The 25,817-nt window shown below is 45.9% G+C and overlaps 1 protein-coding gene across 1 annotated transcript in view; it reads left to right on the top strand.

The window, feature by feature from the left end:
- LOC148136470 (uncharacterized) overlaps positions 1 to 25,817 on the top strand; it is a 132,628-nt gene that overhangs the window by 90,699 nt on the left and 16,112 nt on the right. Inside the window, exons 13-14 of the mRNA XM_087983274.1 lie at positions 23,273 to 23,359; positions 24,476 to 24,547. Of these exons, the coding sequence (XP_087839400.1) occupies positions 23,273 to 23,359; positions 24,476 to 24,547 (159 nt within the window). The remainder of the gene's footprint in view (positions 1 to 23,272; positions 23,360 to 24,475; positions 24,548 to 25,817) is intronic.

Below are 25,817 nucleotides of genomic sequence, written 5' to 3' on the forward strand. Positions count from 1 at the left end.
CCAACATTGTTCACATCCCCTCCCTCACCACCTTTCCCAACACTGACAGTATCTACACCCCTCCATCACACCCAACAGAGCTAGACCCCTCCCTCAAAATCCCCCCTCAACAGTGTTCTGTCTCCCTCCCTCCCTCACCTCTGATGGTGTTCTCTCCCCCTCTCTCACCCTCCCGGTTGTGTTCACCTCCCCTCCCTCACTGTCAGGGGTTATGGGAGGGGCAGTAAACACTGTTGCAGTATGATGAACATAGGTGAACATTGATGGGGAGTGGGGACAGGGGGATTGAAGATTGTTGGGATTTAAGGGAGAGGCACTGAACACTGTTACAGGGTGACGAAGTGGGAGAGAACACTAGGAGGGGAGGCGGGGAAGACTTGGGATTTAAGGGAGAGGCACTGAATTCTGTCAGGGGTCGGGAAGATGTGAACACTATTGGGCTGAAGTAGAGTGAGTGAAACTTGGAGATGAGGCTGGAAGAGAGAACACTGTTAGGAGTTGAGGGGGGGAGTGAACACTGTCAGGGTGTTGAGGGAACAGGGTGAATACTTGAAGATTGAGGGAGAAGAAATGAACACTGTCTCGGGTTTGGGGGGGGAGGGTGTGAAAACTGTTGGGTGGTGAGGGAGGAGAAGTGAACCCTGTCAGGGATGAGGGAGGGAGATAAAATAATGTTCGATGGTGTGGGAGGGGAGGTGACCACCTCAGGGTTTGAGGGAACAGGAAGACACTGTAAGGGCGTGAGGGAGGGAGAGTGAACACTGAGGTGGTGAGGGAGGGAAGGTAAACACTGTCAGGTGGTGAGGGAACAGAGTGAACACTGTTGGGTGAGGGAGAGAGAGACAATGCTGTTCTTGGGTGTGGGAAAAGGGAGTGAACACTGTTGGGGGGAGTGCAGGGGGAGTGAACACTGTCGGGGGGAGTGCAGGGGAGTGAACACTGTCAGGGAGAGTGCAGGGGGAGTGAACACTTGGGGGAAGTACAGGGGGAGTGATCACTGTTGGGGGAAGTGCAGGGGGAGTGATCACTATCCGGGGAGTACAGGGGGAGTGATCACTGTCGGGGGAGTGCAGGGGGAGTGAACACTCTCGGGGGGAGTGCAGGGGGAGTGAACGCAGTCAGGGATAGAGTGCAGGCGGAGTGAACACTTTCGGGTGGAGTGCAGGGGGAGTGAACGCTGTCAGGGATAGTTTGCAGGGGGAGTGAACACTGTCGGGTGGAGTGCAGGGGGAGTGAACAATGTCGGAGGGAGTGCAGGGGGAGTGAACACTCGGGGGGAGTGCAGGGGGAGTGAACACTGTCGGAGGGAGCACAGGGGGAGTGAACACTCGGGGGGAGTGCAGGGGGAGTGAACACTGTCGGAGGGAGCACAGGGGGAGTGAACACTCGGGGGGAGTGCAGGGGGAGTGAATGCAGTCAGGGATAGAGTGCAGGGGGAGTGAACACTGTCGGGGGAGTGCAGGGGGAGTGAACACTGTTGGAGGGAGCACAGGGGTTGTGAACACTGTTGGGGAGTGCAGGGGGAGTGAACACTGTCGGGGGCGTGTAGGAAGAGTGAACACTATGGGGGAGTGCAGGGGGAGTGAACACTCAGGGGGAGTGAACACTGTCGGGGGGAGTGCAAAGAGAGTGAACACTGTCGGGGGGAGTGTTGGGGGAGTGAACACTGTTGGGGGGAATGTAGGTGGAGTGAACACTGTTGGGGGGAATGTAGGGGGAGTGAACACTGTCTGGGGGAGTGCAGGGGAAGTGAACACTGCCGGAGAGTGCAGAAAGTGTGAACACTGTTGAGGGGAGTGTAGGGGGAGTGAACAATCTCGGGGGAAGTGCAGGGAGTGTGAACACTCTCGTGGGAGTGCAGGGGGAGTGAACACTCTCGCGGGGAGCACAGGGGGAGTGAACACTGTCCGGGGAGTGGAGGGGAGTGAACACTGTAGGGAGGAGTGCAAGGGGAGTGAATAATGTCGGGGGGAGTGCAAGGGGAGTGAATGTTGTGGGGGGGGGTGCAGGGGGAGTGAATACTGTGGGGGGAGTGCAGAGCGAGTGAACACTGACGGGGGGGAGTGCAGGGGGAGTGAACACTGTCGGGGGAAGTGCAGGGGGAGTGAACACTGTCGGGGGAGTGAACACTGACGGGGAGGGAGTGCAGGGGGAGTGAACACTGTCGGGGGAAGTGCAGGGGGAGTGAACACTGTCGGGGGAAGTGCAGGGGGAGTGAACACTGTCGGGGGAAGTGCAGGGGGAGTGAACACTGTCGTGGGGAGCGCAGGGGGAGTGAACACTGTCGGGGGAAGTGCAGGGGGAGTGAACACTGTCGGGGGAAGTGCAGGGGGAGTGAACACTGTCGTGGGGAGCGCAGGAGGAGTGAACACTGTCGGGGGAAGTGCAGGGGGAGTAAACACTGTCGGGAATAGAGTGCAGGAGGAGTGAACACTGTCGGGGGAAGTGCAGGGGGAGTAAACACTGTCGGGAATAGAGTGCAGGAGGAGTGAACACTGTCGGGGGGAGTGCAGGGGGAGTGAACACTGTTGGGGATAGAGTGCAGGGGAAGTGAACTATTACTATTTGGAGGAAAATTGGCTTATCAATGATAGGTAACATGGTTTTGTGCAGGGAAGGTCATGTCTTACCAACTTAGTAGAATTTTTTGTGGAAATGACAAAGTTGATTGATGAGCAAAGGGCTGTAGATGTCATAAACATGGATTTCAGTAAGGTGTTTGTTAAGGTCCCCCACGGTAGGCTGATGGAGATTGAAGTCTCATGGGGTCCAGGTTGTACTAGCTAGATGGATAAAGAATTGGCTGGGCAACTAGAGACAGAGTAGTTGTGGAAGGGAATTTCTCAAAATGGAGAACTGTGACCAGTCGTGTTCCACAGGATTCCATGCTGCTACCACTGTTGTTTGTGATATACATAAATGGTCTGGAGGAAGGTATAAGTAGTCTGATAAGCAAATTTGTAGATGATACTAAGACTGGTGGAGAGCAGATAATGAAAGGGACTGTCAGAGAATATGGCAGAATATAGATTATAGAGGTGGGCGGAGAAATGACAGATCGATTTCAATCTGGGCAAATGCGAGGTGATGCATTTTGGAAGGTCCAAGTCAAGAGCGAGCTATATGGTAAATGGAAAAGCCCTGGGGAAAATTGATGTGCAGAGAAATCTGGGTGTTCAGGTCCATTGAACCCTGAAGGTGGCAAAGCAGGTCAGTAGAGTGGTCAAGAAGGCATATGGCATGCATTCCTTCATCGGATAGGGTATTGAGCACAAGAGTTGACAGGTCATGTTACAGTTGTACAAGACTTTGGTTCGGCCACATTTGGAATTCTGCGTACAGTTCTGGTCCACATTACCAAAAGGATGTGGATGCTTTGGAGAGCGTGCAGAGGAGGTTCACCAGGATGTTGCCAAGTATGGAGGGTGCTAGCTATAAAGAGAGATTGAGTAGGTTAGGATTATTTTCATTAGATAGATGGAGGTTGAGGGGTACCTCATTGAGGTCTACAACATCATGAGAGGTATCAACATGATGGATAGCAAGGAGCTTTTTCTCAGAATGGGAGACTCAATTACTAGGGGTCACAATCTCAAGGTAAGAGGGGAAACATTTAAGGGAGATATGGGTGGAAAGTTCTTTACGCAGAGGGTGATGGGTGCCTGGAATGCATTGCCAGCAGAGGTGGTAGAGGCAAGCACGATAGTATCATTTAAGATGTATCTAGACAGATACATGAATGGGCAGGGAACAGAGGGATAGAGATCCTTCGAAAACAGGTGACAGGTTCAGACAGAGGATCTGAATCGCCGCAGGTTTGGATGGCCGAATGGCCTGTTCCTGTGCTGTAATTTTCTGTGTTCTTTGACTCGGATTCCCTTAGAGCAAGAAGCTTAGATGGGGTAGAATTTGTCAAGTGCATCCAAGAAGGTTTCTTGAGACAGTATGTTGATAGTCCAACTACAGAGGGGACCATACTGGACCTTGTATTGGTCAATGAGCCTGGCCAAATGATTGACCTTTCAGTGGGGAGAGCATTCTAGTGATTAGAAAGGAAACCAATGAGAGAAGATGGTGCAGCTGCAATGGCAGGAGTTTCTGGAAGTAATTCAGAAGGCACAGCTGAAATTCATCCCAAGGGAGAAGAAGCAAACCAAGGGGAAAGCAAGGCTGATAAGAGAAGAACATAAAAGCAAAAGAAAAAGCATACAATGTGGTGAAGATTAGTGGAATGCCAGAAGATTGGGAAGCCTTTAATAACCAGCAGAGGATAACTAAAAAAAAGATAAAAAAATGAAATATGAGAGTAAGCTGGCTAGTAATATAAAAGAAGATTGAAAGTTTTTTTTAGATAGCTAAAGGTAAGAGAAGGGCAAGAGTGGACATAGGATCACTGGAAAATGAGGCTGGAGAAGTAATAATGGGGAAGGAAGGTATGGTGGAGGAACTGAATCGCTACTTAGCATCAGTTTTAACACTGGAAGACACAACAGCATACAGAACTTGAAGAGAGTTAGGAGTTGAGTGTAATGGCCATCATTAAGGTGAAGTTAAAAATCTAAAGAACTGCGGATGCTGTAATTCAGACAGAAATAGAAATTGCTGGAAAAGCTCAGCAGGTCTGGGAGCATCTGTGGAGAGAATCAGAGTTAACCTTCAGGCAAAGGATCACTCAACCCTCTGATTCTCTGCACAGGTTCTGCTGGATCCGCTGAGCTTCTCCAGCAATTTCTGTTTTTGTCACGAAGGAGCTGCAAGGTCTGAAAGTGGATAACTCACCCAGACCAGATGGACTACACTCCAGAGTTCTAAACGAGATAGCTAAGGTGATTGAAGAGGTGCTGGTGATGATCATTCAGGAATCACCTTGGGGAAGGTCCCAGAGAACTGGAAAATAGCTGATGTAACACTTCTGTTTAAAAAGGGAAGGAGACAGAAAATGAGAAATTATAGGCTGATTGGCCTGAATTCAATCATTAATAAGATTTTAAAGACCATGATTAATTATGAGATTGTGGAGTGCAAGGTAAAATAAGGCTCAATCAACACAGCTTCATTAAGGAAATATAATTGTTGACAAATCTGTTAGAATTCTTTGAGGAGGGTGTAAGCAAGTTAGAAAACCAGTCAATGGACGTAACCTATTGGGATTTTCAGAAGGCCTTTGACAAGGTGCCCGCTATATAACATAAGAGCCTATGCTATTAAGGGCAAGGATAGAGGATTGGCTGACTGGCGGAAAGCAGAGAGTAGGAGTCATCTTAATGAATGACAGCTGGTGACAAGGGGAGTTCCACGGGGTCAGTGTTGGGACTGCAGCTGTTCATGTCAAACACTAACCATCTGGACAAAGGAACTGAGGGCATTGTTGCAAAATTTACAAATGAGACAAAGGTAGATGGAGAGGCAGGTGATGTTGTGGAAGTGGGAGGCTGCAGAAGCAGGCTAGAAGACTGGGCAAAGAAATGGCAGATGGAATGCAGTATGGAAAAGTATGAGGTTATGCATTTTGGAGAATGGAGGTGCAGACGATTTTCTACACAGGGAAAGGTTTCAGAAATCTGAAATGTAATGATTGTAATGAGGTCAGCCAGATGGACCTCAGAATATGAGTTCTCTGATTGGAGCTATTAAGCTGGTCCAATCAGGGAGCACCGTCTAACAGGCATAAACAGGAGTCACAGTCTAAGGATCCAGGGTTGGACCATTTAGGACTGAAATGAGGAGAAATGTCACCCAGAGAGTGGTGAGCGTATGGAATTCTTTGCCACAGAAGATGGTTGAGGCCAAAACATTAATGTTGACAAGAAGGAGTTATACGCAGTTCTTAGTACCAAAGGGATCAAAGGGTATGGAGAGAGAGCAGGAACAAGGTACTGGCAGAGCAGGCTGAAAAGGTTAAATGGCCTACTCCTATTCCTATTTTTTATGTTTCTACATTTCTATGGAGATGGTAGCAAAAAGTTAATGTAACTGGCATAGGGATCAAAAGGTCCAAATGATCTGAGGGCATGGATTCAAATCCCATCACGACAGTTGCAAGGGTTTTAATTCATAGGAAAAATCTGGTAATTGAGAGGTAATTTTAGTGATGGAGACCATGAAACTACCATTGCTTAACCTAAGGAACTCATCTGGTTCATGAATGCCCTTGAGAGAAGGAAAACCTTCTTAGTCCTTACTTAGTCTCATGCTATATTACCACTGTTCAAGTCAAGTCTCAAAATAAAACCAGACTTGGTTGATCATGTACTTTTTATCGTTTCGTTCATTAATGTGGAATCAGTCGTTGAGATATAACCACAGGGACCTGCAGAGTTTCTCCAACACCAGAATAGAGGTTTATTCTGCAAAAAGAAAAAAAACGCAAAGCAAGCTATGTAAATCACAGATAGCTGTAAGAATAGCAGGGCTGTCATTGTTGGGGATTTTAGTTTTTCACACATAGACTGGGACTGCAATTATGTTAAAGGCTTGGATGGGGAGGAATTTGTTAACTTACTAATTAGAGCAGCTATATTTCCTTGTGATCTATATAAATTATTTGGAGAAAAACTTAGCTGGTCTAATTCGTAAGTTTGCAGACAGTACAAAGATTGGTGGAGCCGTGGATAGTGAGGAAGATCGTCAAAGGATACAGCAAGATGTAAATCAGTTGGAGGCATGGGCAGAAAAATGGCAGACAGTTTAATCTAGACAAATGTGAGGTGTTGCATTTTGGAAGGTCAAAAACAGGTAGAAATTATAGAGTTAATGGCAGAACCCTTAGGAGTACTGATATGCAGAGAGATCTGGGTTTGTAGGTCCACAGATCACTGATGGTGGCAGCACTTGTAGATTAGATTAGATAGCTTACAGTGTGAAACAGGCCCTTTGGCCCAACAAGTCCACACCAACCCTCCGAAGAGCAACCCACCCAGACCATTCCCATACATTTACCCCTTCACCTAACACTACGGACAATTTAGCATGGCCAATTCACCTGACCTGCACATCTTTGGACAGTGCGAGGAAACCGGAGCACCCGGAGGAAACCCACACAGATACTGGGAGAATGTGCAAACTCCACACAGACAGTTGCCTGAGGTGGGAACTGAACCCGGGTCTCTGGCGCTGTGAGGCAGCAGTGCTAACCACTGTGCCACCATGCCACCCCCAACATGCCAAACTCCACACAGACAGTCGCCAAAGGGTGGAATCGAACCCAGGTTCCTAGCGTTGTGAAGCAGCATAGGTAGTAGAAAAGGCCGATTGCATGCTTGCCTTCATTGGAAGTGGCATTGAGTATAAGGATAGACAAGTTATGCTGCAACTTTATAGAACTTCAGTTAGGTCACACTTGTATTGCATATAGTTCTGGTCACCACACTACCAGAAGAATGTCGAGAGTAGGGTGCTGGAAACGTAGAGCAAGTCAGGCAGCATCCGTGGAGCAGGAAAATGGACATTTCGGGAGTAAGCCCTTCAACAGGATGAAGGGCCAATGCCCGAAATGTCAATTCTATTGCTTCTTGGATGCTGCCTGCCAGTCTCGACTCTGATCTCCAGCAACTGCAGTCCTCACTTTCTCCGACCAGAAGAACGTGGATGCATTGGAGATGGCACAGAAAAGGTTTACAGGTCATTCTGCTATAACACACATTTTGTCAGCACAAATTGGCTATAACACAATTGAGAACAGTGTTTGGATAATGAAAACTTTCTACTGAACAGGAATAGCGATTTTCTATTTGCGGTTTTCCATAGCACATTTTTTTTGTAGCATGAGATTGCAGAGGAACACAACTGTCACGTTATATCAGGATGTTGCCTGGGATGGAGGATTTTAGGTACAAAGAAAGCTTGGATAGACTGGGTTTGTTTTCACAGGAATGCAGGAGGTTGAGGAGCAACTTGATAGAAGTTTATAAGATTGTGAATGGCATACATAAAGTGTAAAATATAAGGCTTCTTCCCCAGGTGGAGGGATCAGTTACGAGGGGACACAGGTTCAAAGTGAAAGAGAAGAAGTGTAAAAGAAATGTGTGAGGCACATTTTTCACACAAAGGGTGGTGAGTGCCTAGATTGCGCTGCCAGAGAAGCAAACACAATAGCAGTATTCAAGAAGCACCTGGATGAATACATGAATAGAAAGGAAATAGAGGGATCCTGTAAATGAAGGGAGTTTTAATATGGAAGGACAAAATGTGTTGGCGTGGGCTTGGAGGGTTGAAAGGCCTGTTCCAGTGCTGTAATGTTCTTTGTTCTTCTTCCATGTTCTTAAGTGTGTTCAGGAAAACTTTCTCATGTATATGGTCCTATGAGAGAAGGGGCAAAACTCGACCTCCTCTTGGGAAATAAAGCAGGACAAGTGGCTGAGGTGTTAGTGGGCTATCACTTTCAGACCAGTGACCATAATTCTATTCATTTTGAAACAGTTATAGAAAAGGATAGGTCTGGTCCTCAAGTTCAAGTTCTACAATGGGACAAGGCCAATTCTGAGGGCATTGGACAGAAACTTTCAAGAGTTGATTGGAGGAGGCTGGTCACAAGGCCAGTATGTACCTGTTAGTGAGAATAGTAAAACTGGCAGGGTGCGGACCACTGGATGACTAGAAATATTGAGGCTCTGGTCAAGACGAAGAAAGAGGCATATGTTAGGTATAGGCAGATGGAATCAAATGAATCTGATAAGGAGTCCAGGGGGTGCAGGATTACACTGAAGATGGAAATCAGGAGGGCAAACGAGGACATGAGAGCTTTGACAAATAAGGTCAATGAGAATCCAAAGAGATTCTACAAGTATATTCAGGGCAAAAGATCAACAAGGGAGAGAGTACATCCTCTTAAAGATTAGATTCCCAACAGTGCGGAAATAATTTGGCCGAACAAGTCCAGGCCGACCCCCCTGAAGATTAACCCAGCCAGACCCATCTCCCTCTGACTAATATATCGAGCGCTATGGGCAATTTAGAATGGCCAATTCATCTAACCTGCACATCTTTGGATTGTGGGAGGAAACCAGAGCACTCAGAGGAAACCCACACAGACACAGGGAGAATGTGCAAACTCCACGCAGACAGTCGTCCGAGGCTGGAATCGAACCTGGGTCCATGACACTGTGAGGTAGTAGTGCTAATCACAGACCCACTGTGCTGTGGGTGGCACGGTGGCTTTGTGGGCAGCGTGGATGCTCAGTGGTTATTACTGCTGCCTCATAGCACCAGGGACCCGGGTTCAATTCCAACCTCGGGCAACTGTCTGTGGAGTTTGCACATTTTCCCCGTGTCTGTGTGGGTTTCTTCCCACAATCCAAAGAAGTGCAGGTCAGGTGAATTGGCCATGCTAAATTATCCATAGTGTTAGGTGCATTAGTCAGGGATAAATGTAGGGGAACGGGTCTGGATGGATTACTCTTCAGAGGGTCAGTGTGGACTTGTTTGACCGAATGGCCACACTGTAGGGAATCTAATCTAATCCAATCTGAGGTCAATGAGATTGTCCATGTAAAGAGCCACAGGAGATCAGTAAGATTCTAAATATTTCTTGAAAGACATGGAAGCTAGGGAACTGGGGAAATAAATCATGATGGTCTTGACAATTTCAAATGGACATTACAGAAGAGGAGGTGCTGAAGGTTTTAAATGCATAAAGTTAGATAAATCCCTGTGACCTGATCAAGTGTATTCCAGTAATTGTGTGAAGCTAGGAAAGAAATTGTGGGTCCTGTAGCAGAGTTACTTGTACATCAATAGCCATGGGTGATGTGCTGGAAGACTGTAGCTTTGCTAATGTTTTGACATTATTTAGGCTGCAAGTAAAAGCTGGGGAACTGCAGACTGGTGGTGGGCAAGTTGTTGGAGGGGCTTTTGAGAGACAGGATCTAAATGTATTTGGCAAGGCAAGGAAGGATTAGAGATAGCCAGCATGGGAATTTGTGTATTACAAACTCCATTGTGATTTTTTGAAGGGGTGACCCAAGAAGATAGATGAAGGCAGAGAGGTATACGTTGTCTTCATGCACTTTAGCAAGTCCTTGCACAAGGTTCTACATGGTAGACTGGTTAGAAAGATGAGATCACATGGCATCCAGGGAGAGCTAGCCATTTGGATACAAAATGGGGCTGGTAGTAGAAGATAGAGCATGTGGTAGACAGTTGTTGTTCAGACTGGGGGCCTCTGAACAGCGGTGTGCTGCAAGAATTAATGCTGGGTCCATTGTTGTTCGTCATTTATATAAACGACTTGGATGAGAATATATGGTTAGTAATTTTGTGGATGATACCAAAATTGGTTGTATAATGGACAGTGAAGAAGGTTATCTAAGGTTACAAAGGGATCTTGATCACCTGAGCCAATGGGCCGAGGAATGGCAGATGGTGCAGAGGTATTGCAGTTTGATAGGACAAACCAGGGCAAGACTTACTCAGTTAATGGTAGGGCCCGGGGTAGTGTCTCAAACAGAGACATAGGGGTGCAGGTACAAAGTTCTTTAAAAGTGGCAGTACAGGTAGACAGGATGGTGAAGAAGGAGTTTAACACACTTGCCTTCATTGGACAGGACATTGAGTGCAGGACTTGGGACATCATGTTACTGCAGTACAAGACATTGGTAAGTTTGGAGTTCTGCCTACAATTCTGGTCACCCTGACAAAGGAAGGATGTTATTAAACTGGAAAGGGTGCAAAAAAGATTTACAAGGATGTTACCAAGCCTGAAAGGTTTGAGTTATAAGGAGAGGCTGGATAGGCTGGGATCTTTTTTCCCTGGAGTGTAGGAGGAGCAGTTACCTCAGTGGTTTGTAAAATCACACAACATAGATCAGTACAGGCCCTTTGGCCCATGATGTTATGCTGAGCATTTATCTTAATTTGCTGCCGTCCATGTGCTTGTCCAGCAGTTGCTTAAATGTCCCTAATGTCTCTGACTCTATTACCACCTCTGGCAGTGCATTCCACTCACCCATCACTCTGCATAAAGAACCTACCTCTTACATCTCCTCTAAATGGGCGGCACGGTAGCACAGTGGTTAGCACTGCTGCCTCACAGCGCCTGAGACCCTGGTTCAATTCCCGCCTCAGGCGACTGACTGTGTGGAGTTTGCACGTTCTCCCCGTGTCTGCGTGGGTTTCCTCCGGGTGCTCCGGTTTCCTCCCACAGTCCAAAAGATGTGCAGGGTCAGGTGAATTGGCCATGCTAAATTGCCCGTAGTGTTAGGTAAGGGGTAAATGTAGGGGTATGGGTGGGTTTCGCTTCGGCGGGTCGGTGTGGACTTGTTGGGCCGAAGGGCCTGTTTCTACACTGTAATGTAATCTAATCTAAATCTTCCTCCAATCTCCTTAAAATTATGGCCCCTCCTTACAGCCGTTTCTGCCCTGGGTAAAAAGTCTCTGGCTATCTACTCCATCTATGCCTCTCATTACCTTGTACACCTCTATCAAGTCACCTCTCTTCCTCCTTCTCTCCAGTGTGAAAAACCCAAGCTCACTCAACCTCTCTTCATAAGACAAGCCCTTCAATCCTGATAAATCACCTCTGCACTCTCTCTAAAGCATCTACATCCTTCCTATAATGAGGCAACCAGAACTGGACACAACATTCCAAGTGTGGTCTAACTAGGGTTTTGTAGAGCTGCAGCAAAATCTCATAGCTCTTAAACTCAACACTGTTAATGAAAGCCAAAGCACCATATGCCTTCTTAACAACCCTATCAACTTGAGTGGCAACTTTGAGGGAACTATGTACATGGACTCCAAGATACAACTGTTCCTCCACACTGCTAAGAATCCCGTCTTTAGCCCTGTATTCAGCATTCAAATTTGACCTTCCAAAATGAATCGCTTTGCATTTATTCAGGTTGAAATCCATCTGCCAATTGTCAGCCAGCTCTGCATCCTGTCAATGTCATGTTGTAGCCTGCAACAGCCCTCGGCACTGTCTACAACACCAATGACATATGTGTCATCAGCGAACTTACTAACGCATCCTTCCACTACTTCATCCAAGTCAATTGTAAAAACTACAAAAAGCAGAGGCCAAGAACAGATCCCTGTAGAACATCACTGGTCACCAAACTCCAGGCAAAATACTTCCCATCCACTACCACTCGCTGTCTTATTTTGGCCAGCCAATTCTGTATCCAGACAGCTAAATTTCCCTGTATCCCATACCTCCTAACTTTCTGAATGAGCCCACCGTGGGGAACCTTGTCAAATGCCTTAATGACATTCATACACACCACATTCACTGCTCGACCTTTTCACTTTGTCTCATCACATCCTCAAAGAATTCAGTAAGACCTGTCCCTCACAAAACCATGCTGACTATCTTTAATCAAACTATGTTTTTCCAAATAGTCATAAATCCTAACTCAGAATACTTTCCAGTACCTTGCTTACCACAGACATAAGACTGACTGTGTCTAATTCCCAGGGATTTCCCTATTCCCTTTCTTGAACAGAGGAACAACATTCACCTCCCTCTAATCATCCGGCACAACTCCCATAGAGAGTGAGGATGCAAAGATCGTTCTCAGAGGCACAGCAATCTCATTCTGTATGTTATGGACTAATCCAGACCACTCAAAACATTCTTACGCAGGCAGCTCAGACTTTGCAATTTGTTTCAGTAAGTGTACAGTGAAAATTACCCAGAGTAAATTAGCTAGGTTGACTGTTAGATTTTAAAACAGACAAAAATGTATTCACAAAATTACACAATGAAACACAAAGAACCACAACAGAACTCAGCCTATCCAAGTAGATTTAATTATGCTGTTCCAAATATACACAACAGTCCAGTAAGCAAACTATTTTTAAAAGCCAGTTTAATTGAAACACATGCTTACAGGTTGAAGTTGAAGGGCAGAAAGAGAGAGTTTCCACACAGCTCCCTGTTGAACTTCTCACCAGCTCAAGAGTGTAATGAAACTCAGAGCTGACCGCTCCCCTTTCATTATACAGGTCACTTCTAAAACATTACCACTTTGGCCTGAAGTCTCATCTGTTTACATAGAAACAAAAGGCCTCTCAAAATTCTTTTCATCTCTATACCAAACCAGACTGATTGGTGCCCAGCCCGGTTTATTACCCTTCTGAAAAAAATCAAGGACAGCTTCTCCTTGAGCCAAGGAACAGTTTTTAGGAAAAAAAGGACTAGCTTTGTGACACATAGTAACCTTGATATATCTGTTCCAGCCCAGGGAGTTATCTGTCTTGATGCTTCCCAGAATTTCCAGCACATCAACTTCCTTAATATCTAAGCCTATTAACCTGGTCCACGGTGTTCTCACTTTCAACAATGTCCCTCTCTCCAGTGAATACTGAAGCAAAAAACCCATTTAGGGCCTCTCCTACATCTTCAGACTCCAGGTACAAGTTCCCTCCACTATCCCTCATCAACCCTACCCTCTCTGTGATCATTCTCTTGATTCCTCATGTAAGACGCCTTTAGGTTTTCCCTAATCCTTCCTGCCAAGGCTTTTTCATGCCCCAAACTAGCTCTCCTCAGTCCATTTTTGAGTTCTTTCCTAGCTACCCTGTAATCCTCAAAAGCTGTACCAGATCCTTGCTTCCTCTACCAAAAGTAAGTTTCCTTCTTCCTTTCGATGAGAAGCTCCTCTGCTTTTGTCATCCAAGGGTCCTTTACCTTACTGTTTCTTACCTATCTCAATGGGACAAAGTTATTGAAACACTCACAACAAGTGCTCCTTAAACAGCCTCCACATTTCTGTTGTGCGTTTCCCAGAGAACAATTGTTTCCAATTTATACTCACAGCTCCTGTCTAACAGCAGTATAATTTCCCCTCCCCCAATTAAATACCTTCCCACTGTCTATTCCTACCCCTCTCCATGGCTGTGGTAAAGATGAGGCAGTTGTGGTCACTGTCATCGAAATGGTCTTCCACCGAGTGATCTGACACCTGTCCTGGCTCCTTAATTCACACCAAATCCAAGTCTCCTAGTTGATTTTTACCTTCCTACCTCATCAGCCTATCTTTCTATTGAGTCAGTAATCCCTCCTGGAAACACCAGACAAAATCGACTCTATCCAAACCATCTGCATAAGGAGGTTCCAGTCAATATTGGGGAAGTTGAAGTCACCCAAAACAACAACACTCTGTTACATCTGCACCTTTCCAAGATCTGCTGTTCAATCTGTTCTTCCATCTCTCTGCTGCTATTGGTGGGTCTTTAGAAAACACCCAATAAATTGACTGCTTCTTTCCTTTTACTCACTTCCACCCATACTGACTCAGTAGACAAACTCTTCTCAGCAATCTTCTTTTCTGCAGCTGTGATGCACTCTCTAATTAACAATGCTACTCCTCCTCCTCTTTTAGCTCCTTCCCTGTTCTTTTTAAAAGATCTAAACCCTGGAACATCCAGCAACCATTCCTGCCCCTGTGAAATCCATGTCTCCGTTATGACCACAACATTGTAGATCCAAATACTGATCCATATTCTAAGTTCATCATTCTTATTCCTGACAATCCTTGCATTGAAACAAACACACACATTAACCCATCCCTTTACCCTATCAACTGTGTATTCTTCCTGAAAGACTCTGCATTCTATTTCTGCCTGTTCAACAACCACCCACTCCTCTGATCTGTAGCTCTGGTTCCCATCCCCTGCCAAACTAGTTTAAACCCTCTTGAAGTGCTTTAGCAAATCTCGCGTCCAGGACATTGGTTCCCGTGCAGTTCAAATGCAACCTGTCCTTCATGTACAGGTCCCACCTTCCCCAGAAAGTACCTCAATGATCTACATATCTAGATTAGATTACATTACATTACAGTGTGGAAACAGGCCCTTCGGCCCAACAAGTCCCGCCGAAGTGCAACCCACCCATACCCCTACATTTACCCCTTACCTAACACGACGGGCAATTTAGCATGGCCAGGCTCAGTGCCAGAGACCTGACCACTCTGGCTTTCCCCTGGTAGGAACCTCCCACGAGGAGGTTGAACAGTTCATCCACTTCACCAACACCTTCCACCCCGACCTCAAATTCACCTGGACAGTCTCAGATTCCTCCCTCCCCTTCCTCGACCTTTCTATTTCTATCTCAGGCGACCGAATCAACACGGACATCTACTACAAACCGACCGACTCCCACAGCTACCTGGACTACACCTCCTCCCATCCTGCCCCCTGTAAAAACGCCATCCCATTCTCCAAATTCCTTCGACTCCGCCGCATCTGCTCCCAGGAGGACCAGTTCCAAAAACGCACAACCCAGATGGCCTCCTTCTTCAAGGACCGCAATTTCCCCCCCGACGTGGTCGACGATGCCCTCCACCGCATCTCTTCCACTTCCCGCTCCTCCGCCCTTGAGCCCCGCCCCTCCAACCACCACCAGGACAGAACCCCACTGGTCCTCACCTACCACCCCACCAATCTCCATGTACAGCGCATCATCCACCGTCATTTCCGCTACCTCCAAACGGACCCCACCACCAAGGATATATTTCCCTCCCCTCCCCTATCAGCATTCCGTAAAGACCACTCCCTCCGTGACTCCCTCGTCAGATCCACACCCCCCACCAACCCAACCTCCACTCCCGGCACCTTCCCCTGCAACCGCAGGAGGTGCAAAACTTGCGCCCACACCTCCCCCCTCACCTCCCTCCAAGGCCCCAGATTCACCTGCACCTCCACACACATCATCTATTGCATCCTCTGCACCCGATGTGGCCTCCTCTATATTGGGGAGACAGGCCGGCTACTTGCGGAGCGTTTCAGAGAACACCTCTGGGACACCCGGACCAACCAACCCAAACACCCTGTAGCTCAACATTTCAATTCCCCCTCCCACTCCACCAAGGATATGCAGGTCTTTGGACTCCTCCATCGTCAGACCACAACAAAACGACGGTTGGAGGAAGAACGCCTCATCTTCCGCCTAGGAACCCTCCAACCACAAGGGATGAACTCGGATTTCACCAGTTTCCTCATTTCCCCTCCCCCCAGCCTGTCTCAGTCAAATCCATCAAATTCAGCACCGCCTTCCTAACCTGCAATCTTATTCCCGACCTCTCCGCCCCCACCCCAGTCTGACCTATCACCCTCACCTTGACCTCTTTCCACCTATCACATTTCCGACGCCCCTCCCCCAAGTCCCTCCTCCCTACCTTTTATCTTAGCCTGCTGGACAAACTTTCCTCATTCCTGAAGAAGGGCTTATGCCCGAAACGTCGATTCTCCTGTTCCCTGGATGCTGCCTGACCTGCTGCGCTTTTCCAGCAACACATTTCCAGCTCTTTCCCCTGGTAGGTCATCCCCCATAACAGTAATTAAAACGGTATACTTACTATTGAGGGGAACAGCTACAGGAGATGCCTGTTCCCTTTTTTTAGATTAGATTACTTACAGTGTGGAAACAGGCCCTTCAGCCCAACAAGTCTACACCGACCCTCCGAAGAGCAACCCACCTAGACCCATTCCTCTACATTTAACCCTTCACCTAACACTACGGGCAATATAACATGGCCAATTCACCTAACCTGCATATTTTTGGACTTGGGAGGAAATCGTAGCACCCGGAGGAAACCCACGCAGAAACAGGGAGAATGTGCAAACTCCACACAGACAGTTGCCCGAGGCTAGAATCGAACCTGGGTCCCTAGTGTTGTGAGGCAGCAGTTCTAACCACTGTGCCTTCCAGAATTTCCATTTCCTGACTGTAATCGATCTACCTTTTTCCTGTACCTGAAGTGTGACTACCTCCCTGTAACTCCTCTCAATTACCCCTTCAGCCTCCCAAATGATCTGAAGTTCATCCAGCTCCAGTTCTCTAACGCAGTTTCTGAGGAGCTGGAGTTGGATGCACTTTCCGCAGATGAAGTCAATGGAGACTTTAGTGGTGACCCTTACCTCCCACATTCTACAGGAGTAGCATGCAGCTGCCCTAACATGCATTCCCACTGTTCTGAATTCCCGAAGAGACTGTTGAAAAAAAACTAGTAACCTTACCGAATCGGCGCACAGAACATTTTTTTTTTGGTTAGAGGAGGAGTCTATTTGGGTAATGTTTTAGGTAAAGCAACCGGCCAAATACCCCACTTACTCAGCAGTCCTGTGTCCACACCTGCTCAGCGTGCACGCCACCTATTCGTGAGGTAAGTTATTGAAGGATTAATTTAACTTCCCGGCAGCCACAATCCTTGCTCTCACCGCTCCCGCTGCTACTGCAAAAGTGGAGGCGACTGATCCCACGAGGTAAGTTTTTAAAGGAGGAACTTGTGGGCCATAGAATAGAGGAATAGCCAAGGTCTTTTCCCCAGGGCAAGGGAGTCCAAAACGAGAGGGCATAAGTTTAAGGTGAGAGGGGACCTGAAGAGCAACTACTTCACACAGAGGATGGTGCATAAATAGAACAAACTGCCAGAGGAAGTGATAGAGGTGGTTACAGTTACAATATTTAAAAAAGATTTAGGCAGGTATGTGAAAGGAAGTGTTTAGAGGGCTATGGGTCAAATGTAGGAAAATGGGACTAGCTCAATTTAGGAAACCTGATCGGCATGGATGAGTTGGGCCAAAGGACCTGTTTGCCTGCTGGTGACTCTTTCAGTCTAAAATAGAAATATGCAGAATGGTCTTAAAACACAAAACAAAACAAAAGTTTCAGTGTCTTTCCTAATACTATCTATTTCAGAGACTGAAATCCAGAGAAATTGCATCCAACCTCACTTTTTTTAGATTCTATTTAACTAATAGGTTTTATTCTGCCGGGGACAATGGAGCCTATTCAGCGCACCTTTTCCAAATCTGCCAAAGTGACTTCTCCACAATTCTGAGAGCCTCAACATTCTCAGCTTTCTCAGTTCAGGGCAATGGGAACCAGGATTGCTGCATATCGTGCTGGCATAGATTTGATGGGCCAAATAGCCTCTTTATGTGGTTTCATAACTCTACCAGCATATTCTTTCAAATAGCAAGCCGTTGCCTTTATCGCCCACTAGACGAGTTGGTGGGGGCACATCCCAGTCAATCATGGCAGACCCACAGTCATTTGATGCTCCAAAGAGCATTGATTGGCTGGAGGCATGGCTCATACCCCTCATCTGGCAGGACATCCCACCCCCAAGAGCTGGCCTGATTGAGCGACAGCCCTAGTGCCACCTGCAGCAGAGGCCAGGTCTAGGGCTACAAACAGTTCTCAGATTCCAAACCTTAGAATGCAGGACCAGGTAAACACAGGGTAGACAAAGGCACTTGTGGTGAGTTATGGTTCAGGGAATCCATCTGAAGGAGGTCCGCGGCCTAAGCACAGTAGCGTGCCAAATGCCTTTGTCTACCCACCCCTGAACTCCTCCTGCCAATCTCAAATTTGAGGTGAGGCAGGAAGCAGCCTTAAATGGCCTATTACGTGACCTTGTGCCCTCGCCCATCCCCCATGAACATGTGGCTAAATCAGGGCTGATCAAGACAACCGTGATATGCTTTTACTCTGCCCTTGTTTGTAAACCCTTCAATTAGTGACCATCAGGTTCGACCTGATGAATCTGTGGTTCTACTTTCATGTTTCTGCTGACCTCAGCTGTCAATTCTAGTTTCACAGATTTTAAGTGAAGTAATCAGCTCCCAGTCTGGGTCAAGGACAGAATTCATTCGTTTAAAGAAAAATTGTGAGTTCTAACAGCAGACAATTTGTGTGTTTTCAAAGAGTTCAGTATCCTACAAGCTAACAATTTTTGCATCCCTCAGTCCTTCGTCCCTCCATACAGCTATGTATGGGGTTTCAACCCAGAAATGAACAACATTGCTGATCAAGGATTAATTGATTACAGGAGCAAGGAGGTCTTGTTACGCGTTGTTAAAAATCACACAACACCAGGTTACAGTCCAACAGGTTTAATTGAAAGCACTAGCTTTTGGGGCAGCACTCCGAAAGCTAGTCCTTCCAATTAAACCTGTTGGACTGTAACCTGGTGTGTGATTTTTAACTTTGTACACCCCAGTCCAACACTAGCATCTCCAAATAATTGCTACAGTTGTACAGGATTCTGGTGAGACCACACCTGGAATATTGCGCACAGTTTTGCTCTCACTACTTAAAAAATGGATGTATTTGTGATAGAGGCAATGTAGTACATGTTCGCCAGACTGGTTCATGGGATACTGTGGATGCTAGAAATCTGAAACAAACCCTGAGAATGCTGGAGAAACTCAGCCACGAATCCAGTATGACTTTCTTCAGAACCGATGCCCCACTAGAAACATTAATTCTGTTTCTCTTTCCATAGATACTGCCAAACCTGATGAGTTTCATAACAGTCAGTGATTGTCAGGATTGTCGTATGGGATGAGATTAGATTGGCTATTTTTGGAGCTTAGAAGAATGAGAGGCGATCTCACTGAAACATAAAATTCTGACAGGACTGAACAGACTGATTGCAGGAACTCCATTTCCCCTGGCCAGAGAGTTCAGAACAAGGGAGCACAGTTTCAGGATACAGAGTAGGTTTTTTTTAGGACGATTGAACCAATGGAATTCTTAACTACAGAAAGCTGTGGAGGTCAAGCCACTGAATGTATTTAAGAAAGAAATCAATAGTTAAGTAACTCCACAGGGGCCAATGTCCTGTCACCAATTCAACCTTTATTTACACGTGGAAAAGTCCTTCACACTGATCCAGCTCTGTCAGAGTGAACAGGATGTTTGACAGTCGTGTTTCTATCTGTCAGCCAGGGCTCCTTGATTGGATCAGATTAACAGCCCCAGTCAGGGAACTGAGATTCTATGAGGTGCAACTGGCTGAACCTTGTTACAATCACTACATCCTTCCCCCTCTGAGGCCAAGGACATTGGCCTGGTTTTTATTGTAGCTCCTCCTGGGACATTTTAGCACAGGTTCAGGTTCTTCTGACTCTTCCTGGGATACGGGCTGTGTGTAATGCACAATCGCGTTATTCTTGCGCCCAGAGAATTTCATTCTCTTCTCCAGGTGGCAAAGACTTTGAGGTGGCAACATCCATCGTGTCCATTTCAGATTCTGAGAAATATTCAATGCTTGATGGAGAGCGGGAGAACCCACTGTTTCTGACAGCCTTTCCTATTGCTCTGAGGAGCCAGACATGTTTTGCTGCCGCCCCATTTGCAGGTTCACAGCTTTCATATGGTTCACATGCTTGTTCAAGTCCGTCACATCTACTCAAATTTTGTATGTCATGGGGCCTGACCTCATGTCGACAATTCCCATGGTTCCAACTTCGCCCCCCCGAAATAAATTGTCTCTCTCACATGGCGGAGTCTTGTATCCAGCATTAGCTATCCTTGTAGTTGCATGAGGGGTGGTCCTTTAATCAAAAAAGATCTGGGACTTCGGTATTTCGTGAATATATAGGCGGCACGGTGGCAGTGGGCGGCACAGTGATTAGCACTGCTGCCTCACAGCGCCAGAGACCTGGGTTCAATTCCCGTGTCAGGTGACTGACTGTGTGGAGTTTTCACATTCTCCCCGTGTCTGCGTGGGTTTCCTCCGGGTGCTCCGGTTTCCTCCCACAGTCCAAAAATGTGCAGGTTAGGTGAATTGGCCATGCTACATTGCCCGTAGTGTTAGGTGTAGAGGAATGGGTCTGGGTGGGTTGCGCTTCAGCGGGTCGGTGTGGACTTGTTGGGCCGAAGGGCCTGTTTTGACACTGTAGGTAATCTAATCTAATCTAATAAATTGTTTCATTCAGTCTGCCTTCAAAGTTTGGACTGCTTTTTCTGCCAGACCACTGGATGAAGGATGGTGTGGAGCTGCCCTTGTATTTCTGACCCCATTCAACCTTAAGAAATACCCAGAGTCCCTGTTAGTAAACAATGGCCTGTATCTGTGACCAACACATCCGAGAGTCCGTGTATTGCAAAAGATACATGCAGTTTTTCTATCGTTATCCCCGTGTTTGACCAATGAACTCTGTACCTTCCAACCACTTTGACTAAGAATATTGAACCCATGAAATGACCTGCATAGTCAACATGTAATGGTTTAGGCAGCCATTCCCATGAATATGGTGGAACTGTTGGTGGTAATTTTTGTCCTTGTTGGCACTCTCGGCAATGCCCCACCAATGCAGCTATTTCTGCGTCCAAGTCTGGCCACCAGACATAACATCTTGTCAGCATCTTCATTTTGGAAACGCTTGCATGATCCTGGTGGAGTTCAGCCAATCTCTGGTGGTGTCTTTGCTTGGGGCAATCATTCTTGCTCCCATAATAAATTATGTCCTCCACTGTGATCTGGTCTGTCTGGGTCCAAAAGGCTTTCAGTTATGCTTGCGACAGCCCTTTGTTTCCCCCATTACGGTTATTAGTCTGTGATGTTGCTGAATGAACATAGAACACAACGGACAACATAGTCAAGCAGAAAAAACACTAATAAGAGCTGTAATTGTGATATCAGGACGCACTTCTCACAGAGATTAGTGCAACCTAGAACTTTCTCCCTGCTGTAATCCACCCCAAAACATTTGCTGCAGTTAATTGGAAAGTTGAAAACTCTGCTGATGGAATTTAGTTGATTTAAGGAACTTGGAATCAAGAGCACTATCCAGTAATAGCTGATAAGCATCTCATATAAATACTAACATCAAAGTATATCAATACACAGGAAGATGGTGAATAGTGAAGGGAAGTTACTCACTAGATTTGAGCCAGAATGCAGGAAAGTTATGACACAGAATGTGTTATTTGTAACTACAATTTTGAAATGAATTAGCAACCTGTGTGCTGCAGAGAACAGCAAATGGGTTTCATGTAAGGAATATTAATTTGGAATTTGTGGTCACACTTGATTGAATCCCTTTGGACAAGATGTTCCTTTTTATATGATCAATGCTAGTGTTTGCCTTTGAGAATGAGATGATGAAATATTAACCTGTGCAGTTTGGACTGTGGCTGTATTGATACAGTGTAGTGCGTTACTGGACCAGTAATCCAGAGGCCCTGGCTAATACTCTGATGGCATGGGTTCAAATCCCACCATCATGGCTGGTGGAGTTCGAATATAATTAATAACTTCTGGAGTTCTCAAGTCAGGGACTCTTGGGGTGAGGAACACTATCATTGCACCATTCGCTTCCCCATTCACCAACTATCCACTCCCCCATGAATCCCCATTCACTTTCCTTGATATCCTCTTTTCCAATTCATCCTAACCCTTTAGATGCTGTACCTCTGTCAGTGTAACACTCCCTTGTAATCAGCTCAGAATTATGAGCAAAGGTTTATTCTTCATTCCAAAGATAATACTTACTCCTCTGGTACAGAGTTCCATCTCAATTAATATTGATCTGTCCCCAGCCCATCACAGAATTCCGTGTATGACAACAAGTTCAAAAAACTGCAAGGTACAGAGTTTATAGCTGCACAAACCTGAGTGACTGTTTGGAATAAAATCCCCATTACTCTCTGTATCACAATATGAAAAATTCATTATTGTAGCCAAGATCAGAATGTTCTGTCTATTTTGCTTGCACAGAAATTGACAGGGCTGAGTGAATCAGAGACTGATTTTGAAATGAATCCTTAAGTTAAAGAACAGCGTTGCATAATAGCCAGAAAACTTACCAAAATTCCAGCTGCTTCCCCTCAAAAACATTTCCCCTTGAATATATTCCTAATCTCATGAACCTCTTTTTGTTGCCTCTCAAAACTCTCTCCAGTTCCCCTCAAGACCCTTTCATCTCCCTTCAAGCCTCCCGCTTTCACTCCTCAAAACTCCCACCATCCCCCCTCGAGCCTCCCTTCATCTCCATCAAAACCTCCTCCATATCCCTTCAAGTTTATCTTCATCTGCCTCAAACCTTTCTCCAACTCTCCTCAATTCTTCCCTGCTACTTCTTCAAATCTGCCAATTCCTTTTCACGCCACCTCCATCTCCTATGAATAATACACCACCCAATTTGCCCCTAAATCGCTCCTTGATTCTCCTGAAACCTTGACATTTCTCTCCCTCGAACTTACCTCCATTTCCAGTGGAGACCAGATGTCCAGCTCCTGGCCTCAGAACCAATCTGTTGGACTGGGATGGGGGTGAAGATTGTAGAGACTGGGAGAACAATTAACAGCCAGTCTGAAACCCACACACATAAAAGGACATTCCTGTTCATAAACTCACCTGCAAATGCCTCTGTTTCAAGTCTAGTATGGCTGTTGTTCAGAAGGTTTGAAAAATAGTCAGACCACGCTCCAAACTTAACTGTGTCTCTCTCTCTCTGTCCATAGATGCTGCCAGATCTGCTGAACTTCTCCAGCACTTAGTCTTTATTTTTGTTGGTTAATATTCTACTTTGTGTTCAGTCACACACATGTTCAGTGAGCTGAGAAACTTTGAGGTTATTATGAAGATGGAACGAATATATGTGGAGAAGAAACATGAGTGCTGCAGTCTGGAAGAAATTTTCTGTGTTTCAATTTGAAACATCACCCTGCTCTTTCCCTGCAATTCCCCTAGAATTGAAACGGAGAGTTACCAAGTTAATTCAGTGGTGGAAGTCCTCGTTTGTGAATTGCTGCAGTCTCTGTGGTGTGGGAACACCCAAACTGCTGCTCGGGGCACAGGGGGGTTTTGACCCAGCAGGAATGGTGATAAAGTTTCAGGTCAAGATGTATTTGTTGAGCATCCAAAAGCAGGAGAGAAGTGGAGAGGCGTAGTGAGAGAGTTCTAGAGCTTAGAGCCTGGCAATTGAAGTCAAGGCCACTGATGATGAATCAACTAAAATTGAGTATGTACATGAGGCTAGGATGAGATGAGAATAGGACATCAGAAGGTTGCAGGACTGGCAGAAAAGTCACATCCAACCTTAGGGAGAATTTTAAAACTCAAAGTTTAAGAATTCCAGGCATGATGGGACTTGGAGCCAGTTGATTACTGAGGACATGGGTGGGTGCTAAGTAAATGGGACTTTGTACATTTGTGGAGTGGAGGTATGGTGACCTTTATGGCAGGTAGAATCTTGGAGGCCAGCCAGAATGAGAGTGGAGTCTGGAGAGATCAAAAGATGACAGCTTCAGCAGCAAGTGGGCTGAGACTAAGGCAGTACGGGCCATTCTGTGGAGAGGAGAGCTTTGGTGGTGGAGAGGATTTGCAGTCAGAAGCTCAGCTGATGTTCAAGTGGACCACCGAGGCTGCAAAGCATCTGGTTCAGCTCCGGCACTTTGATGCCTCAAGAAGTGACCTGTTGTTATCATCCGAAGCAGATTATATGGTATACATCATCATGAGTTGAAGATCAAAGAGTAGTGAGCCTGTGGAATTCATTACCACAGGAAGGATGTATTCAAGAGGTGGCTAGATATAGCACTTGGAGCGAATTGAATCAAAGGTTATGGGGAGAAAGCAGGTTTAGGCTATTGATTTAGAATGGTGATATAGTTTGATATGATTGTGATGAATGGCAGAGCAGACTCGAAGGGCTAAATGGCCTCCTGCTGCTCCTATCTTCTATGTTTCTATGAAGTGATTGAAACTTCCAAATAACTACGATGTGCTTTATCTCCCAGTTTCTCGGCTGTCAGAAGAAATGCAAAACTCTCACACTGATTTCAGGATGAAGCTTTCACAGGTGAACAAGAGTAAGTAGTCAGTAAACCCAATGATGAGATGTTCCTTTAATTTAAAAATGCAGTGTGTTATTTAGAGGGTCAACTGTTGTTCCAGATGTTCAAAATTCACAAGTTCATGTACAAAAAGGAGTCTGTTTCCTTATCACTGTCCATCAATCAGCTTAGTTAAAAAGTTAATCAACAGAGCTGATTATGTGCTTTCTGATATATGGAAGAAAGAAATTAGACTGATGGTGCAGTGGGATGAAAGGTTGGTCAGAAATGTTACTTGAACATTCAGAATGTTGGGAGAACCAATATGATCTATTAAAAGATAGAATCAGAGTCAACCAGGAGCAATCTAGGTCGAAGGCTACCAGATTAATCAAAGTGGGCGAGGAGCTTTGAATGATCAATGAGGGTTCTCAAGACCATTCACTTCATTCGCAGATCTGCAAAAACCCCATGAAATTTCCATTTCTTGATAGAAACATAGAAATCATTGAATTATTCAAGCCTTCTCTGCCGTTCAATATGATAATGACTGATCCTCTGTCTCAGTGCTATATTCCCACTTTTTCCCAATACCTCTTGATGCCTTTAAAATCTAAAGGTTTATCTCTCTCTCTCTCTCTCTTGAATATATTCAGTGACTTGACCTCCACAATCTTCTATAGTAGAGAATTCCACAAGATTCGGTGTATTTTGAGTACTTTTTTTCATCATTCCAGTCCAAAATAGTGCACCCCATATCCTGAGACACTCCCCCCCCCCCCGTTCTAGTCTCCATAACCATGCAAAGTGTCCTCCCTGCAAATAGTCTGTCCAGACCTTTTAGAATTTTATATGTTTCAATCAAATCCCCTCTCATCCTTCTAAATGCAAGCAAATACAGGCCCTGTCGAACCAATCTCTTCTCAGAGGACATCCCAACCTCATGGAACTCTGCTATACGTTCTCTGTGGCATTTGTAACCTTTTTTCGAAAAGGAAACCAAAACCTCACACTATGCACCAGGTGTGGTTTCACTAAGGCTTTGCAAAACTGCTGTAAGACATCCTTACTTCTAAATTCAGAGTTCCGACAGTGTGGAAACAGGCCATTTGGCCCAACAGGTCCACTCCAATCCTCTGAAGAGTAACCCACCCAGACCCACTCCCCTACCCTATTACTTCACATTTCCCCTGACTAATGCACATCCCTGAACACTATGGGCAATTTAGCAAGGCAAGTTCACCAAACCTAAATAACTTTGTCTTGTGGGAGGAAACCGGAGCAACTGGAGGAAATCCATGCAGGC

The sequence above is a fragment of the Chiloscyllium plagiosum genome, unplaced genomic scaffold, assembly GCF_037043375.1.
Source record: "Chiloscyllium plagiosum isolate Xiang-an unplaced genomic scaffold, Cpla_swu_hap1 HiC_scaffold_45, whole genome shotgun sequence".
NCBI lineage: Eukaryota > Metazoa > Chordata > Chondrichthyes > Orectolobiformes > Hemiscylliidae > Chiloscyllium > Chiloscyllium plagiosum.